The sequence below is a fragment of the Hevea brasiliensis genome, chromosome 9 (genome assembly GCF_030052815.1).
Source record: "Hevea brasiliensis isolate MT/VB/25A 57/8 chromosome 9, ASM3005281v1, whole genome shotgun sequence".
In the NCBI taxonomy this organism is placed as follows: Eukaryota; Viridiplantae; Streptophyta; class Magnoliopsida; order Malpighiales; family Euphorbiaceae; genus Hevea; species Hevea brasiliensis.
In genome coordinates this window covers 98478042-98497892 of record NC_079501.1, presented here as the reverse complement: position 1 = coordinate 98497892, position 19851 = coordinate 98478042, and the positions used below count along the sequence as shown (strand labels likewise).

General features: G+C 31.1%; 1 protein-coding gene across 1 annotated transcript; it reads left to right on the top strand.

Annotated features, from left to right (window-relative positions):
• The first annotated feature begins 5349 nt into the window (after window positions 1–5349).
• On the top strand, window positions 5350–19314 carry LOC131183330 (uncharacterized). The gene is made up of 17 exons (XM_058154089.1): window positions 5350–5455; window positions 5533–5654; window positions 5933–6017; window positions 6168–6270; window positions 6400–6484; window positions 7904–7990; window positions 8067–8173; window positions 8777–8882; window positions 9518–9861; window positions 10366–10447; window positions 10535–10711; window positions 10783–10836; window positions 12651–12743; window positions 12838–12903; window positions 14650–14696; window positions 16850–17539; window positions 18620–19314. The coding sequence occupies exons 2-17, from the start codon at window positions 5538–5540 to the stop codon at window positions 18996–18998; spliced, it is 2622 nt and encodes an 873-aa protein (XP_058010072.1). The 5' UTR covers window positions 5350–5455; window positions 5533–5537; the 3' UTR covers window positions 18999–19314.
• The last annotated feature ends 537 nt before the right edge of the window (window positions 19315–19851 follow it).

The following is a 19851-nucleotide window of genomic DNA, read 5'->3' as shown; positions in this document are numbered from 1 at the left end:
TAAATATTCAAATCTCATTGAAAACAGAATCGAAGGTGATAAATAGATAAGTTATAATTTATGGATTATCTGCGCACATCAGATTATAAATCGTAAATATATATATATATATATATATATATATATATATATATAAGGGGCGAGGTATTGTAATGTAGCCGGAGAATCCGCCGTTTCGGCTACCACAATAGTGTACTCCATTGCCCCTCTTTCCTGTAAAGTAGTCACTACCTGAGCCACAGAAGACGCTTTTTGCCCAATAGCTACATAAACACATATTACATTTTGTCCTTGTTGATTGAGAATTGTATCATCCCCAATAATTAATTCTCGTTGACCACGGATCATCGAATCAATAGCAATAAGTCCTGCTTGAAGAGGCTCATAATAATACGGATTCAATTAGATAAATTTCACCTCGAAATAGGTTTAGCTAGGGCATTTATAACACGACCCAAATAAGCCTCACTGCAATTCTTCCCGTTGCTTTTACGAGCTTCCTCTTGTATCATTAAACCGTCACCCATTAATACAACACCGACATTATTTGATTCCAAATTCGAGCAATGCCTATTGTACCCTCTTCAAATTCTACTAATTCCATTACTTCATCAAGACCATAAATACGAGCAATGCCGCCGCCACTTGAAAGTACGGCTGTATTTACAATCTTTACTTCCCTATTATATTGCTCAATACGTCATGATAATATTACTAATCTAATGGTTACCATGAGTATTTCTTAATTTTTTTGAAAAAAAATAATGCCTACGAGAAGGACTAATCGCTTATTTCTTTTATCGCCCCAAACATGCCAAGATTAGCATTGATGGTACGTAAATGCAACTCGTTGGTCAAACAACTATTCGAGTTCCTAGAGCTCCTTGTAAGGCTTGTTGGAAACCTACCCGTGTCGGACTTGATTAATCGTTCGTTGTTGTTCAAAATGAATGGTTTCATTTTTGTAATTTTCTAATTGTTCCAAAGTCTTATAAGTTGAATTAATCAAATTCAATTTTTCTCGTTCTATCTCGAATATCCATTCGCTCAAACCGATTCTATTTCCACTTTTCAATAGAGTTTTTAATTTCAATAGTATCCAAAATCATTTGTTTTCGATTATCTAATAAAACACTTAAAACTCCCTTTCCAAAAAAAATAAATACACCAAGAACTAAAATTAGATATATTATATTTGTTGATAAAATATCATTAAACCCAAACTCCCTACGATGGCAAGGAAACGAAAGAATCTTTTCATATGATCTCCTCTTTCTTATAGACTATAGACGTACTAATTATCTATTTTTTTTCTTATTCTATATATTTGAATTCTATATTTTATTTATTTAGTTTTTTTTTATTTTTTTTTTATATGTGTATATTTTATTTTATTTTATATGTTGTTGTTTTTTATTGTTCTTGTTTTTTTTTTTTTTTTTTTATTATATTGAAATATTGTGTATAAAAAATATTCTATTGATATTGTAATTATAAATGCATTTTTTTTTTAAATTTTCATTTTGAAATCTCTAATACTAATAAATATTATTCTTATTAAAATTCATTTAGAATTAATTGCAAAACAAAAATGCGCAACATTTCCTTAAAAAAAGGTTTCGATTGGACTAAGAAGGGGAAGGAAAAAGCGAGTTAGTATACTAATTCTTCATCCTCAAATCCTTCCTTATTGTCCCAATAAAAATAAATAAGTAATTGTAGGAATTAAATCCTTAATATAATTCAGAATTCAAAACAAGCAATGAGTCCAAGGCAATAAAAATACGTATTTTTTTATAGATTAAACAAAAGGAATCGCAAATAACACAGATAATGCTACAACTAGTCCAAAAATCGTTAAAGCTTCCATAAAAGCCGACTAAGCAATAAAGTACCTCGTATTTTTCCTCCGCCTCGGGTTGTCTTGCGATACCTTCTACACCAACCCTGTGTCCAATAGAAGCAAGCCCAACGGCCAACCCAATCAATGGATTCATGATAAGTTCCTCGCACCAAAATAAAATAAAGAAATGGTTAATGATACAATCAACCAATAAATTATGAATTAATTATTCATTTATTCAATAAGATTTTCATCCAGTCGAAGTAACAAAGAACTCCGAATTGAAGCAATAATATTATTGAATCATCAGAACTACTTTGATATCTATTTTTGAGTTCCTATTCACAAAGTTTTTGTGAATTCATACAACTTTTTTGTTTTTCCATTTCTTTCTTTGTTACGAATCATTTTTTGAATTCTAACTCTTCGTTCTTTTTCTTGATTTAATCTGTTTATTAAATATTCAAATCAAAAGAAAGGACTTTTATTGGAATCCCTATCTAAATCTCCGATTAGATATATCTTTTAACTCATATATAACTAGTTAATACTTAATATTCCATATACACGTCCCTTTCCATAACGTAAACCAACTATTCGTATCTTAGATTCAATCGGATTCTAAAATCATTTTTTGAAACATTCACAAAAAGAAAGTTGGCTTATAGCCATAGCCATTATATATTACATAATAATTATATATATATTACATACACCTAGATATATTACATACACCTAGTTTGATTCCACCCTCCTAAACAATCCATTTTTTCTGAATCTCATTTTTTTTAAATTCTTCTCTTCCTTATCATTATCCCGCATGGATACAATCAATCTAAATGGACGAATTCATTCTAAATGGACGAATTCATTAGTCTGAATCATTGCATAGAAATATATTGGTTACTCTAAGTTCATGTAATTTATTATTTATTAATGTTTTCTTTTGGTCAATCGTTGAATTGAATAAAACCGACTGAAATGGAAATCGCTCTATAGAACCTCTTTTTTTAATCACACGTTGTAAACAAATAAAGGATTCTTATTCAGATTATGAGTCCTAAAATTGGACAAAATAATCAAGACAATATAAAGAGAATATTCATTAGAAGAAGGTATAAATTATCCAAACGAATTCTAGGAAAAAGATCTTTTAGATCTCTTTCCTTTTTTTTTTTACAATTCCTTAATATCGTAATCTTTTTTTTACTATTTCTTTAGATCATATAGACCTTTTTGTCTATTTCTATTTATGTGTATATTTATGTTCACTAAGTAGAAGTAGATTATCTTGAACAAGGCATAGATTGCCTTACACTAAGCTAAAAAAGACTATTTCGAAAATAAAATTAGTCAATGATGCCCCTCCATGGATTCGCCTATATAAGCTAAAGTTGCAAAAATAAGAGCTTGAATACCACTTGTAAATAATCCAAGGAACATGACAGTATAGGAACCATCAAGGTACTAAAGAAACAAGAACAACAACTACTAATTCATCCGCTAATATATTGCCGAAAAGTCGAAAGCTAAGTGATAAAGGTTTTGTGAAATCTTCTAAAATGTTAATGGGTAAAAGGATTGGAGTTGGTTGAATGTATTTACTGAAATAACCTAATCCTTTTTTGCTAAGGCCCGCATAAAAATAGGCTATTGACGTAAGTAAAGCTAAAGCAACGGTAGTATTTATATCATTCGCGCTAACTATGATCTTCCAAGGTAAAAGCGCCCCAATTAGAAACAAAAATAAATAGAAACATAGTTCCAATAAAGGGGACCCACGGGCCATATTCCTCTCCAATCTGAGTTTTGCTCACATCTCGAATGAATTCAAGGACGTATTCGAAGAAATTCTGACCTCCTGTTGGAATGGTTTGTGGATTCCGAACAGCTATGATAGCAAAGTTTAGCAGAAAAGATGATTAGAGTATATATATTTCGAGAGTTCTATTAGGTATAGAATGAGATAAGAGTTATTATTGAACTGAGTTATTCAGATTACAGATACATATTTAATTTAAAAAATAATATATATATATATATATATATATATATATATATATATATATATATATATATAAAAACAGGCAATTCAATAAAATATTTTTCTTTATTTTTTATAAATATATTATATTAAATTATTATTAGCTAATTAAAATAAATAAATAAATAAATGGATAAAATATTAGATTTCCACACAATCATTTTTCTCTAAGTATTCCTTCATAAAAATGTAACAATATAATATTTTTCTATAGTATAATTGTGTTTAAAAAAAGACTATATTTTATTAAAAATAGCTTATCTATAATAATTATAATAATAAATATACTAAAAATAAAACTTTAAATATTACGGTAATAATAATAATAATAATAATAATAATAATAATAATAATAATAATAATAATAATAATAATAATAATTTCTTAATTTATTATTTGTATTTCTTTTTGAAGTCTTAGTTTGTTATTCTAATTTTGAATTTTTTTATATTTCTTAGTAATTAAAAATTTTGATTGTTTAATTTTCCCATAAAAAATTTTGTATTTTTTAAAAATAATATTTATTTTTTATATAAATCCCTGAAAAATTATATGGGTAATGTTATATCTATTTATTATATTCATTTAATTTTTAAACTCTATATCTTTTATAAAAAGATTTATTTTTGAAGTATAGCTTATAATTATATGCACAATAAAAAAAATTGAAAAACAATTTATTATTATAAATATAATGAATTTAAAAAATAAAACATAATAAAAAATTTAAAAATAATTATTCAAATTTGAAAGTATACAATAATAAAATTATTGCTATAAGTAGGTAAAAAAGTAAGAAATTTTAATAAGTCAGATACTCAATATTCTAGAGAAATGAGATACTCAATATTCAAGAAAAATGAGAAATAAATTTATTTTCTAGTATTAATAGATAAATTATTTAATAGTAATTGATATAAATATGATTTAATTTTAAATTTTAATAAATGATTTTTATTATATTTTAAATTAATTCATGTATACTGATTAAAATATAAAAAAAATGTTATAACTTTAAAAGATGTAAAACGGATAAAAATAAAAAAAAAATGAAAATTTAAATTTTGAAACTAAAAATAATAAATTTAAATTTAAAGTAATTAATATTTATATCAAGTAGATATTATTTGATAAATTATTAAGTCATGATAAGTTTTTAAGTGAATTAATAATAAATAACTTAATTTATGAGATAATTTGTATGCTTTAGCTTTTATATATATATATATATATATATATATATATATATGATCTTCAGATTTGAAAGCATTAATTAAATTGGCAATAACTTATTCACTCTTTTGCCTAAATATATTAAACTACGTCGTTTCATCTTATCTATTTATGACTAGCCCTAAACCAATTTGTTTCTCACTTCACCTTCCACTGCCCCAACAACAGGCCCGCGGGCCGGCCCCGCCCTCCCCCACGCCCACGCCCGCGCCCCACGCCCACTCCCACGCCCACGCCGGCGCCCGCGCCCGCGCCCACAGCCCCTTTTTCCAAGTCAGTTCTTCACCAAGATCGTCTCTCTTCCATATCGTTCTCTTACTTCTCTCCTCATTGTGGTAACTGAATTCAGTTTCCTCCCAAATTCCCAGCTTTCCAATTTCCTTCAAGTTTTAAATTTTCTATTATGTTTCAGTGATCATGCCTTCACGATTCCAAGCTGCTCAACTGGTGGCTTCACCATTGTACCCAAACGCCATAGCTTGGTCTGACGAGAATCTTATTGCCGTCGCTTGCGGTCACCTTGTCACCATTCTGGTAATGCACTCACTAATTTCCCACTTTGATTTTTATTACTACCTTTTTTATTCTCAAATAAGCAATGGATATGTGCTTCATGTTTCTAAAATAATTGGGATTGATTTTGTTTCGAGAATTTGACTAAGAAAGCCAAAACTTTGAGCAAGTTTGAAGCTTTTAATAAACAGAGTTAAAAAGCCTCTAACACGTTTGGTAGTAGCTGAGATTCTGGATTTTTTTTCTTTAAAATTTTAATAAGCTTGCTTTTTGTTTCATTGTATTTTCTTAATTATCAGAATCCAGCATTGACACTTGGACCTCGAGGCTTAATCACCATTCCTACCTGTGAACCTTATCCAATTGGGCTGGTCAAAAAAGAAGGTTAGGGCTAACTAGACCTTTATTACTTTTCTTTCACTCTCATGGACCTGCTCATTGCAAACACATTCTCATGTGTAAAGTGGACAAGCTTTTGTGCTGTCTGTCTTGGGCAGTTCTTGAACATATATTGTAATTTTTGGATGTTTGCAGATTTGCTCGCTGGATGTTTGCTGCCCAATGCTTTATTTCGGGATCGTCGACCATGTGTACGATCAATTTCTTGGTCTCCGCTTGGAATGGCTCCTAACTTTGGGTAGCAACCTAACCTTTTCTAGCCACATGTTGAGCTGACGCTTATTTCTTCTTGACTTTAATTTCATTAAATTAAGGGGGATGAGAACTGCTAATAGAATTTAATCCTCTTGTATTGTAATCTATATAGGTGCTTGCTTGCAGTTTGTACCACAGAAGGACGTGTAAAGCTTTATCGATCACCTTTTTGTGATTTTTGTGCTGAGTGGATAGAGGTATTCATCACTGAAGCACTTGATTTCACAAGTTACTGTTTTGTTTTGCATGGGCTTAGGACAACTATTTGTATTGTCTTCTCTTGTCCCATTATGTCCTGTCACTTCCACCTGATGCAACATTATTTACTTTAATAGTTATAAATTGGGTTGGTATAATAAAATCTAGTCATGAAGATCATCATGATGACTTCTCCTTTGTACACTAATAGATCAATTTCATGGGCATAGTTGTTGATACTATGAAATAATAAAGCTTCTTTGTTTTGCTAGGTGAACAATATTCTTGGATTTTCTATAATTTATTTGTGAAAATTAAGCAATTTCATTTATCACTAGGGTAAAGAAATGTATTTCTTCTAAAACATAGGAACAATGATGCCTTAACTTCTTGAAATTTAAATAAATATTTGTTTAAGTTTTCCAACTTCAATTTTTTGCAGTCAAGTGAGCACATGAACTAAAATTTTTCTAATGTGGATTTGGTCATTTACATTCACCAAAATGCTGATTTGGATATCATGACTCCCTTTCCTCCGTAATTCATGCATAAAGATGTCAATGTATTGGAGTGTAGATGGATTTCCCCTCCTCCACCTTTCCCCTCAACAAGTATACTTTCCTTCACACTCATTCTGCCATTCAAGATAGGTTAGCCATGATCAACTTTCACCTGCCCTGCTTATTAGATTACAAATCTGCTTCTAGCCCACACCATCATTGATGCAAAAGAACCAGTTATAGAAGCAAGCCTTGCATGGTAAAAATTGCAACATCAATTCTTTGGGGGATAATCCAACCAATTGAGCACATGTCAACAATCTCATAGTAGCTAAAGAAATCATCAAATCAGTGAGCCAAAATTTTAAGATTCACAAGATAAACAGAAACCCGCATGGAAAATAAGAGAAAAATTATTAATTGAACAAAACCACTTAACACTTCATGCAAAAGAATATTGGTGTGAATTCTTTTTTATCTAAACCTTGGGGATAGCGATGAGATTGAATGAGGAGGTAAAAGTAGATTGTTGTTGAACTCATTTTTTGGTTGTTGGGCTAGAGAAAGGGTTAGCCGAAGGACTAATATATAGGTGTGACATATATGTAAATATTGAAGAAACTAGGAATACTGTATTTTGAGCTAAGAAAAAATCCACATCCTTACTATTCCTTGTGTTTCTAGGTTCTGTGGAGTAATAACTTACAAGTGCTAATTACATTTTCTTTCTCCCAAAATATTTGTTTTTCAATCACTGTACAACAGCTATGATGTTGTTTATTTGTTTGAATTAAACAAGTATTTTCTCATCTATTTGTTTTTCAAATTTGCATCTTTCATTTTTATGTTTAGGAATTTCCATGCTATTTATATTGTCTTGATCACTATTATAAATTCTCTTCTGCCGATTTTTTGTAGGTTATAGATATATCAGATAGGCTATATGATTTTCTTGCAAAAACAAATTTTGGGCAGTCAGAAATCCTTGATTCAGAGATTGTTCATGTAAGTTCTTTATTTTAAATCTGTTTAACTTAATCCTTAAGCCATAATACCGTGAAACATTTATGTCTTTCATTAGGAGCAAACAACACAAGTAAGGCTCAGTGATAATCTTGCTGATGTTTTTCCAAACACTATTACTGGAAAGGAGCATAAGCGAAGAAGAGCCAGTACCACTAATGGCATGTAAAATATCTCATTCCTTTTTTTCCCTTTACTTTCAGATCTTTTTTTTTAGAGTTATCTTACTATATTTTCTTTATGCTGTATCTATTTATGGCCCATTTGTTGTTGGAGTTCTGTGCATACATTCCAACATCATAAAACAATGCTGCAAGAGAGCTATCCATAGTGTGGTTTCTTTTATGTTACTGTTCATTCTGTTCAAGTCCATAAAGAGCACTCCAGCAGCAATGCCAATTGCCAAATGAGGTTCTAGTAATGTGAATTCTTTTACATAATGTTGGGTTCAAAACTGTAGTAAATAAACTAATTTCCATTCTTTGTTTTTTAAACTAGATAAATAAAGAATGATTGAAGAAAAAAATTCTCCTGTTTTCCCTTCTTTTTACCTTCTGCTTTGCCACGGAACTAAATGAAGAAGACGACTTTCTTTCTTTTTTTTTTTAATTCAATAGCGAACAAGCCAGAGGTTATTCTTAGATTCGACAATTGAGATTGGAAAATCATTTGAATGCTGCTATTCTAGATTTTTCTATCATGAACTTGTTTTATCTTTTCCTATGTATATACATTTATTTATTTAGTCTTTAAATTGCCATGTTCCAGCGATAAGGAGTCTGAAACTTTTGGAGGCCAACTGATAGGTAATTGTGAGAAGCCCCATGCTGGATCTAGCCCTCACACTAATAAGAGGGAAGAGCAGTTGCCGAAGGTAAGGTTTCAAATTATTGTAGTTTTGCACATTCTCTTCCCCTCTTCACCCTTGATTTAGGTTTTTCTTTTTAAATGTAAAAATTGAAATTATTTGGTGTAGGACACTAAAGGGTTGATTTGAGAGTTGGTTTAGTTACTTAATTGGTTGGATTAACCAAATTAAGACTCAAAATATCAGGCAGGTTTGATTTACCAGAGAAGTATCCTTCGTAGAAAAGTCATGTAAATTAGATAGAACAATAAGCCTAACAGTAGTAAAGTTTAGGACTCACTTCTATCAAGAAAGCCTCTTCTGGGTTTTGAATGCATTGCACAATTCAAAAGAAAGCATAGTTGTCGGAACTTCATTCGTTCAATGATTCTGTGGAATTGAAACATCATATCGATTTATATAGATGGCTAATAATTCTAATCCTAATTGTTTTCTTGACTAAGATACCTTGTTTATTTGGCTAGTAGACCAACTTGGAATATTATTTATAGCTCAATCATAATAAACAACTGCAGGTTAATATCCATCTTTGAGTGTTATTAATTCTCATTTGAACCTTTCTTTCTACCTTTTGCTTAATTTTCAGGTAACTAAAACTAAATCTGACAAAAGTTAATAATAAAAACTGCTTCCTCCTGCAGATAACTGCAGACCAATATGCTTCTCGCAGTCAGATGCTGTCATCAATTGTTGTTGCCTGGTCACCAGTTTTGTGCTTGACATCTAAAATCTGTACAGCTCCTCAAAATGATTCACCCCATAGATTCTCTATATTTGCAGTTGGAGGGAAGGCTGGTAAAATTTCAATCTGGAGAATTCATGCACCACAATGCTACTCTATTGAGCACAATAGAGTCTCTCCTGGTGTTATGCTTGTCGGGCTTCTAGAGGCACATAATTCATGGGTCACTGCAGTCAATCTGGCATTACTTAGTTCTAATTCTAATCATCAGGTTTTATTGGCTAGTGCGAGTTCTGATGGGAGGTGAGTTAGGTAATGCCAAAATATTTAATCAGTTCTTAAACCAATTATTTCTTTTGGATAAGTACAAGAGACGGGCTCATGTAGTGTATGTTGATATGCTGTAAATGATGTTAAGCAGCATGTCTTTTTATTCCTAATAATGATACACCTTCTAAGTTATATTTATTTGAGAATCTAGAGTAACTTCTGGTTTGATATGTTATCTCATTGATTTGATCTCCGTATACCTGTTCTTTGAATGTTCAAAGAAAATAAACTCTCCAACTGTATTCTTTCTAAACTCTATAAATTTTACCTGTAAGCATTTATCAAACTCCTCGTACGCATGCTAGAAATACAATACCATTTGTTACTGGTACTTAGATGTTGAATGGACTCATGCTGTTAGGTGAAAGGCACTTGCCTTTCTCTCCAATATCCAAATCAATGTATTTGATTTCACTTCATCTCACTGCTACAAAATAAGGAGGCTTTACTCATAACATTTCCTTTAATCTTCTTCAGTGTGAAGATCTGGCTGGGGAACGGTGAGAAATTGCTGGAATCATCAGAATCTAATAATGCTCCATTTGTTCTACTGAAGGAGGTAGCTCTCATTATTATATTCTTCACAATTTAACACAGAGATTAATATTTTTAATTAATTACATTCTGACATTTAATTTCCAAACAGGTTATATTTGGCAATATTGTCCCAGTTTCGGTACTTTCACTAGTAATACCTGTTCAGGCACCCTACAAAATTCTCTTAGCAGTTGGCAAAGGATCTGGTTCGTTTGAAGTATGGACATGTGACATATCTAGTTGCAAGTTTTATAAAGCTTGTTCACAGGATGCTCACGACTATGTTGTAAGTATCTCATTATTGATCAGTCTTATACAGTGTCTCAATGATTACTCATGTGTTTAAAAATTCATCAGGTTACTGGTTTAGCTTGGGCTTTTGATGGGTGTTGTTTGTACAGCTGTGGTCAGGTATTAATTTCATAATGTTCTTCAATTGTCTTTGCATCGGAAATAGTCTTCTACATCTGATGCATTATGTGAATTGAATTGGCTACAAGTTTGGACCTAACTTTTACATTTGATGTTTCACCATCTGTGTTTCTGATGCATCAGTGATGCCATTTGCCAATATTATCACATTTGATGGGTGTTGTTTGATGCTAGCATTTTATATGAAATAAAAAAATTTTAATTTTCTGGAATAAAAGGAATAGAAATCAAAAGACAAAGAAAGAAAAGAAAAGGTGATCAAGTGTATATTTTAAAAATTTTTCATTTTTAGGATTCAAGCTTTTACCTTCAAGCAATTTAGCAACTTATTCAACCCTGTAAAAACGTCTTTTCTCTTTGTAAATTATTACTGCTGAACAGTGAGTTTTTGCAACATCCTTCACATTTTAGGCACACAACTGAATTAACGGATTGAATTTAACATGAATGACTACAGATATTCAGGGAAAATTTGAACTATGAGGATGGTGACAACAATTATTCCTTTTTTTTACCTTAAAGGTGTGAAATTTTGTTTAATTACATTTGTTACTGTCACAGATTAGTTACTGGTACTTTATTTTATCATTTTACAATGTCCCAAATTACTACATATTCAATGGAAATGATGCTGGCAGCATGGAGCTCAAGAAAACACAAATTTAAACTCTTGAAAAGCATAGAATTATGGTCTAGATGTTGTATAGTTTTATATTTAAGATGTTCTTGGGTAATTCCTGTTCCTCAAACGGTCTTATAATTGGGGAAATTCTGTGGTTACTCTGCTCTTAATGGACTGAATCTTACTTTACTTTGTAGATAACCACCATTGAATGAATTAACAACGGTTCATCTAATGGTAAATGTAATAAAGTGCAAATAAAGTGGATAAAAAAAAAAAACAAAGTAATAATAGAAGGCACCCGTATATTTCTGTTTATTTATATCAAGTAGCTACTGCCTAAGAAGTTATAAAGTTATCTCTAAGAGAAGGATATTTTGCAAATTTGCAGATTCGCCAGAATGGGCTGAGCTTTAGCGTCTTGGGTTTTAAATCTTAAATTGACTATACTTCTGTTTCAAGTCTTGATATATAAATATTATCAAAAGTATCACTATCAGGATGCTCAACTAAACAATTGTAAAGTGTAAACAAATTTATTCATAGAAACAATGAAAGAAAAATTATAGTAAAAATGTTATGGTGGGCAAAAAATAAAAAATTAAAATAAAAAACTTTTAAAAATACATAAGTGAGTTTTTAGTGGTTAGTTTTATTAAGATCATAAGTTTAGACAAACTCAAAATAAATTAACAAACTATATATAATGGATGGTTTTGGTTTAACATTCAATCAACTCTTAAGTTTAGTGCAATCCAAAGTATACCAATTGGTTTTAAGCTAACCCAAATCAAATCTTAAGGCAATGGACAATCTAAACCTCCTTTTAGCATGGAGAGACCCAAATGATTAAGTGAAAAAAGTCATATATGTCAAAAGGATTTTTTTTTTTTATTTTATTTTATTTTTTTTTTATGGGTTTGTGCAGTCAGTGCAACTTCTCCAATTTACTGCTAGATTCATTGCTGTTCTATATAGCCCTACCTGTGAGCTCTCCTATGTAAGGTCAGCTTGCTAGAAAATGGGTGGAAGAAATAATTTCATATACTATCGACAGGATTCGTTTTTACTTTTATTTTTATATGGTACAAAATAAGGCATCAGTTGACTTGGTATTGCACCATTAATCGATCATGGATGTATTTATTTATTTTAACTTGAAATGTGTCAGGATAATTATGTTCGTAGCTGGCTATTACATGGGAGTTCTCTTTGTGAAGTATCCATTCCATCATGTACTCCTGGTTTGAGGAGTTCAACTGATGTATGATGTTAACCTTTCTGGCCTTTTTTATTATATTTTATTTATTTTTAAAAGATTTATTCTGGCTCAAGAAATTATTAAAATTTCTCTGCAGCTTCCAGATGTATTCTTTTCGTGCCTAGGTGTAGCAGTATCTCCTGGAAATCTTGTAGTTGCGATGGTATGTTACCTTGTTTCCCCCGAAGTTTTTATTTCTCATCAGCTTGCTTTGGTTTCTCCTTCACATTTAATTCCTGTTAATTTTTTCCCCAATCATCCATCTTTGTTCTTAGATTTCTCAGAATTATGTTCATAAGAGAGACATTTTAGCTTCCTCGATTTATGTTTCAGAGCATAGACTGATGTGAAAGATATATTTAGAAGTGTTATGAGTAATTGTAATAAATGTGATAAATTTAGGTCCTTTTCATTTTTGATGCATAGGTAAGTTACTAAGTTGTGAGTGAGACGCCATGACAACATGGAGATGGCTTGTCAATTGTAATTTATATAACATATCTGAATAACTGTCATCTTTACAATAATAAGCATGCTCACTGCCTTGGACATGCACTGAGCATCTGAATACAGAAGTTGCCAGCTTGTTCAATTACCATCAATGGACGTTAAAAGCAGAACACCAGGTTGTAATTCAAAATTTTATGTGGAGAATTTCGTTACTTGTTCATGGTGCCACCACAATTAATATTGTGGTAGATCAGTTGAGAAAATGGTAATCCAATCGTATTGGTGCTTGATTGTTTCGGTATAAACTATTAAAAATTTTTCCTTTCCTTTTGCTTGGATAAGTATTTTGTCATTTTGTCTTTTCTCACTACTTTTTTGCATTAAGCATTGAAATTTTGCCTCTTGCTTTATGGGCCAATTCAAACTCTTCTCCTATCTCTCTTTATTAACATGTGCAGAACATGATAATGTAACAAATAAAGGAGCTAGGGGTAGAGCAAGGGGGTCATTGCCCCCTTAACTCATGAAGTTCTTAATATAGGCAAATTTACATGACCCTTTCAAATTTAGTGCATGCCCCCCACCATCTCTTTCCAAGTATTTAGCTATCTTTTTTATCCTAGCTCATAGCTAGAGTAGTTCATTTTCATTTTTTTTTTATTTTGAAATTGGAATCTGTTACAATGTAGAGGGAACTCCCAACTATGTTGCAATATATGTATCTACTTTTTAACTTCCGAATACAAATCATTAAATATTTTTTCCATATCCAAGAAACGGATTTGTTTTTCATAATTGATTTATTTAATTGAATTTCTTTGTAAAATTGATAGCTGCTAACTGAAAGCAAGTTATGATAAACAAAAATATCCTTTCCACCAACAACCTAAATTAATAGGGGGGAAAAAGATTATGATACTAAAGAAAACCTTAACAATAATCAAATTAAGATATCCAGTCGAACAAAATTAATTCTTAAAATTCTTCTCATGTTTCAATCAAGTGGAAAGCATCTAGTGAAATGACCTGTATTATTTAAATACCAATTACATGTAACTTGTTTGTTGTATGTGAAAAACAAAAGGTATCATTCATTTCATTATGAAAACTCGTATAAATGTGATATCATGTATGCTTTCTTTTCCATCTCTACACACAAAACGCATGCATGCATGCTTGCTACTTGCATGTTTGCATGGACACATGCTCATACAAATACAAACACAATATATATGTTTATTTAGATTGGAAATTTCAAATTTTCTGGCTTCATCATTAATGTAATCCTTTCTTAGTTTTAGTCTTTCAAGAGGGAATTAAGATATTATTTGCATGTTATGAACAAATATTATATTGATTATCCGTAATATGTCACTTTAACCAACAACCATGGCATAAGTGTGATGCTAGATTATACTTTTGCATATGACACTGATAAATTTGTGCTTGAAATTTGTAGGTCCGAAATCTTGATGTTGATCAATTGGATCATATGTATGAGGGAAGGTGAGTTAATTGTTGTCTTAAAATTTAAAATGCTTTATCAAATTCAACAATTGTTGAATAATTACAATAGGATGAACCTGAAGAACAGCAAAGAGAAGCAGGTAAAAGAACACAGTGCAACTACGGTCAGTTGGACAAAGCCTTAGGCCTAACAACAAGGAGCCTAAGAACAAACATAGAAGCCAAACATTTCAAAATCCAGAAAAAAAAAAATACAAACATATTTCTGTTCATTACTACCTAGATTTTGCCCAGTTTCTGTTGTGGCTGTGGTTTCACGTAAATGGGCTTGCATCTATTGCATAATTTTACTGAAAATTTTTCCTAAAATTCTTAATACTAATGCTTTATTATTATTATTATTATTTTCTTTTAGGCAGTTTGGGAGGCTGATTGAGCCTAGTCTATATAATTTGAGCTAATTAGTTCTACCTCTCCACTATATGCCAAATCAGTTACAATTTCCTAAACCATAGGAGAGGTGCTAGCATGGAAGTTCAATACCAAAATGTCAGTGCTTCTATGAACTTATACTTAGAACTATGAACCACTGGAAAAGGCCAAGTGAAACTTTGATGATTTTTATTTGAATTTTATTGACTTCAAATTATTTGAGGTCTTTCAACAAGGTTACATTGGCAATTGGCATCATGTTATTAAAAAAAACTCTGGTTACATAACATATTGCCTGCTATGTAACAGGGATTTCTAGGGGCTGATTCATGATATACTGTTTGAGGTCTGTGATTCAAGAATGACATTGAAATGCCAACATATCACCTTGTAATGGCTGCCGTAAGGTGTTTCATGTAAAGGTAACAATCACAGTGACCCTTCAAGCAAAAAAGAAGAAGCAGAAGAGAAGAGGAAAGAGAGAGTGCCATACCTAATGCTAGAAGTCTCTTTCTCCCTCTCTTCCTAAATAAACTCTCCTTTAAATTTCTAACTCTTATTTCGGCCTTCGTTTGAAACTACACTAGCGCACCTTCTTTGGAAGTCTATTTAGTCTAGTTTCAGTTCTCTACTTCCTTTATATGAAGGATGACCCACCTGTTTATATAATGCCTTACAAATTTGTAATCGAATAACTTTTTTTTTTTTTTATTTTATAATGTAGCCTTAATATTCAAATTTAAAACATAGTTGTTAGTATGTCATTTTGACTACAAAATAATTATTTTTTAGTAAAATTATTAAAATATTATGTATTCAATTAAATTCTTATCAAAGCAAAAATTTAAGTTCTGGTTTTTTTTTTTTTTGGAAAAAAAATTGCAGCATACATATTCCTTACATATTCCTAGAATTTTCTTTCCCTCTCTGGTATTTATTTTTTAAAATTAAACTCTCCTTTAAAGACCTAACTCTCATTTATGCCTCCCTTTGAAACTATACTAGTGTGCCCTCTTTCGAAGTCCTATTTAGGCCAGGTTTGAAGTTGTTTTTGATATATGCTATCAACCTGTTCATATAATATTTACAAATTTATTATATAATTAATTTTTTAAATTTTTATCATGTAGGCTTAACAGTTAATTTTAAACAGTGCTAAAATATATTCAATTAATTTCTTGGCAAACCTAATCTAAGTTTTTTTTATTTTTTTTTATTTTTTTTAATTTATGGTTTCTCTGACTAGCTGTGTCTGTTACAATTTAATTGGATCCAATTTCTCAGCATAGCTGTTACACCTTACATTATTGAGATGCTAGGCTCTTCATCTAAAATTGATAGCCTAACACAATGATTTTGCTTACGTGACCATTTGTGGGGAGGGGATGTGTTGGCATTCAAACTCGGGTTTTGTAGGGGCATGGGACTTATCAACTAGGCTAATACTTAATTAGCATATGGCTTTTATGTTTAGAACTTTATCTTATTCATTACTAAGGAGGCAACACATTACATATATATAACTAATGCGATTAATGATATTGTGCAATGCTAGTGTCCCACCCCCACCAACAAGGAAAAAAAAACCCTGAAAAAATGAAGCAAATTCGGAGAACAAAATGTATCCACTATTATAGGAGCAGGTTTGAGAAGGGCATTAAGGATACCCTTTAGATTAAAAGTAACCTAAAATTCTGTTACATGATTTTGCTTTGAATATATGTCACATTTATAAATTTAATCTTTTGGAAAACATGCAGGGCACAAAAGGCTATTGTTGAATTCTTCTGGATTGGTGGACAAAATTTGAATATGTTGTTCAACACTTCTCAAGACTTTGTTAAAGAATCTTTTCATGGTTTTTCCCAAAGTGAATTGTTATACTGGGAGTCCAATATTCTCTGGTCTTTGAAAAACTTTGAAAGTCCAGATAAACCTCTAGTTATTTGGGATATCATAGCATCATTATTGGCTTTCAAGCAGTTTATGCCAGAATATGTGGACCGTATACTAGCTAGTTGGATCTCTATGTCATATTTAGGTTCCCATATGGACCTTTCCATTAATGAGGTTTTGACACACATATCTGATAATCTATCAAAAATTACTTCTCGCCAGTTGCACATTCTAAATATCATTTGTCGATGCCTGGTCCTATCTATGTTGAAGGCTGATGAAATTAACAGTAAATTGAACTTTGAAGAACAAACTAGTGCTGCAGGGGAGCAACAAACTTTGTGGATAAAGCTACTTTTCAGGAGTGAAAAAGAACTCCGTGAAAGGCTTTTGGTTTTTAGCTTTTCTTCTTTTTTAGCCAAAAATTTTATTGAGACTGGATACTGGCATCCTGTTGGAATTGCACAAATGGAGCAGTGGGTTGAACTTAATCGCGATCATGTCAATGATCAACTAAATGTCCTCACATCAGAAGTTCAAAAACATAAGAGCAGGTATCTCTTGCTGCTCTGTTCCTTATATTGCAAATATGTTGATTAATTTATTGCTACTCTGTTCTTTATATTTTTAAGTTTCTAAGGACCTAAAAATGACAGTACTTTTGTTTTTTCAAGTAATAATTTTGGATTTGTCTTTGGAACTTTCCCATTTTCAGATTTCATTTTTGAACCCAAAAAGAAAATTGTGCATTCAAGTCCTCAATTTTGATTTTACCATTGATCATGTCTTTTCATGAGAAAGTAAAAACTAGAAACTAGACCTATATTGAGCCTTAACTTGGAAGTAGGAGGCTAAAAAAATTTCTTCAATTGAATTTCCTGCTAATTTTGTTTGTTTGTAATGAAAATATATAGATTTGAGAGCATATGGGTGTCTCTCTCATATTTTCTTAAAAAATAGTTATATATCAAATATGGCCATTGCCTTGCCATATGTTCAATTGTTTAGCGGTTAGATTTCTGTCGTGGAGTGCATGCAACCAATTGCATTTACTTTCCCTTCAATTCCTTTTGACAGAGTGAGGAGACATTGCTTTCAACGAATAGAAAAGAGTTACAATGAAATCATTACTTTGGTTTCCCTGACTCGAATACATGGAATTGAAAAGAAAAATGATATCTTATAGCCAACTTGAGAAACTCTTATTTATACAACAGGGTTAGCTATTGAAGTATCTGCAATGGAGAGATCTTTGAGCATGATCACTCCTTTGTTGATGTTCAATGTTAACATCTATAGGCATGGGAGGAGAATTTGATGAGCTGGAAAATTTTGAATGGGCCAATTATGATCCATTACATGGAACAAATAGGCTTTAGTTCAGTAGTTAATATCTACAAAATTTTCTTTTAACATCTGCTGCCCGAATTACACTGGGCCTTATTTGTTGGGGCAGAAGTGTGCTGAAGAAAATTCTTGGATGATCATTGTTGTCCATATCATATAGAAGTCTGTGCATGCATTGGGTGGCTATTTGATAATGGTTGAATTTTCTGCAATATTTTTGTTGCTATTCACATGTTCGATGTTTGTAATGTTTATGATCTTATGCCTGTATATTTTACTCAAAACAGGCTTTCATCCAACAAATTTGAGGTAGAGGAACGATGTAGCTATTGCACAGCATCTGTTCCTTTTAATTCTCCAGAGATTGCATTTTGCCAAGGTTTAGAGAGTAGCAACAGGGATATGCACAACCACAAATTGGTTAGGTGTGCTGTTTCCATGCAGGTTTGCCCAGCGACACCGTTATGGCATTGCAAGTGTTGTAACAGATGGGCTTCCAAATTGGCACCAGAGACTCTATTTACAATGCCTGGATATCCTGTAGATTTCAAACCTTTAACAGAAGCTTGTGTAGTAGAAGAATTGTCAAAACCGTTGTGTCCCTTTTGTGGGATACTGCTTCAGAGATTACAGCCAGATTTTCTGCTTTCTGCATCGCCAGTGTAATTAATATGGGGTTGTTCCATATTTAGGATTCTATTAGATTGACTAATTGCTCAATGTACAATAAGATTAAATTAGAAACTAATTGTAATATGAGCATTTCGACGTATTTTCCGGTATTCCGCGCCGGAAATTGCTCATGTAACATTGTAATTTTTCCCAGTGTGTAACTGTATGTACAAGTCATAAGATGGTGAGGTGCTTTTGCCAACCTTATCAGAATCTTTGGTATCCCCTTAAGATGGGAATTTATTTTGTATAATTTATCATTTAGTGATAAAAATTACAATTTAATTTCTCTATTTCTAAAAGGAAACAAGTTACGTTTCTGTTAATAAAATAATTATTGTATTAAATAATTACCACTAGGTTTTAGTCATGAATCCAAGCAGGAATCTAACCCTTTGTTGGGATGATAGTTTATTATAGTTTTATATTGTATAGTATGATTATATTTTTTTTTATTTAGATTATTCCTGAAGAATGGTGATTTTGGGTTGTAAAATGATGATTTACTATAAGTTTTTAAATAATTAAATTGATGGTTTGAATTGACTTTAAATTTTTACATTTCCATCTAGTACAGCAATCATTTATATATTCAAAATAATAAATAATGATATTTTAATAATTTTTATATTTATTTTACTATACCATGTAATTAAATAAGAAAAAAATTATTAAAACATCCTATGTCATTTTATATTATATTATTTTTTCAAATATATTAATAATATTATATAATATGATATAACACATAAATAAATCGTGTTGTACTCAATCCAAATGGGGTAAATCTACAAATTTAATGCTAGAAATGCCCATGTGAAATGCAAGAAAAGGTGATTGTTTTCAT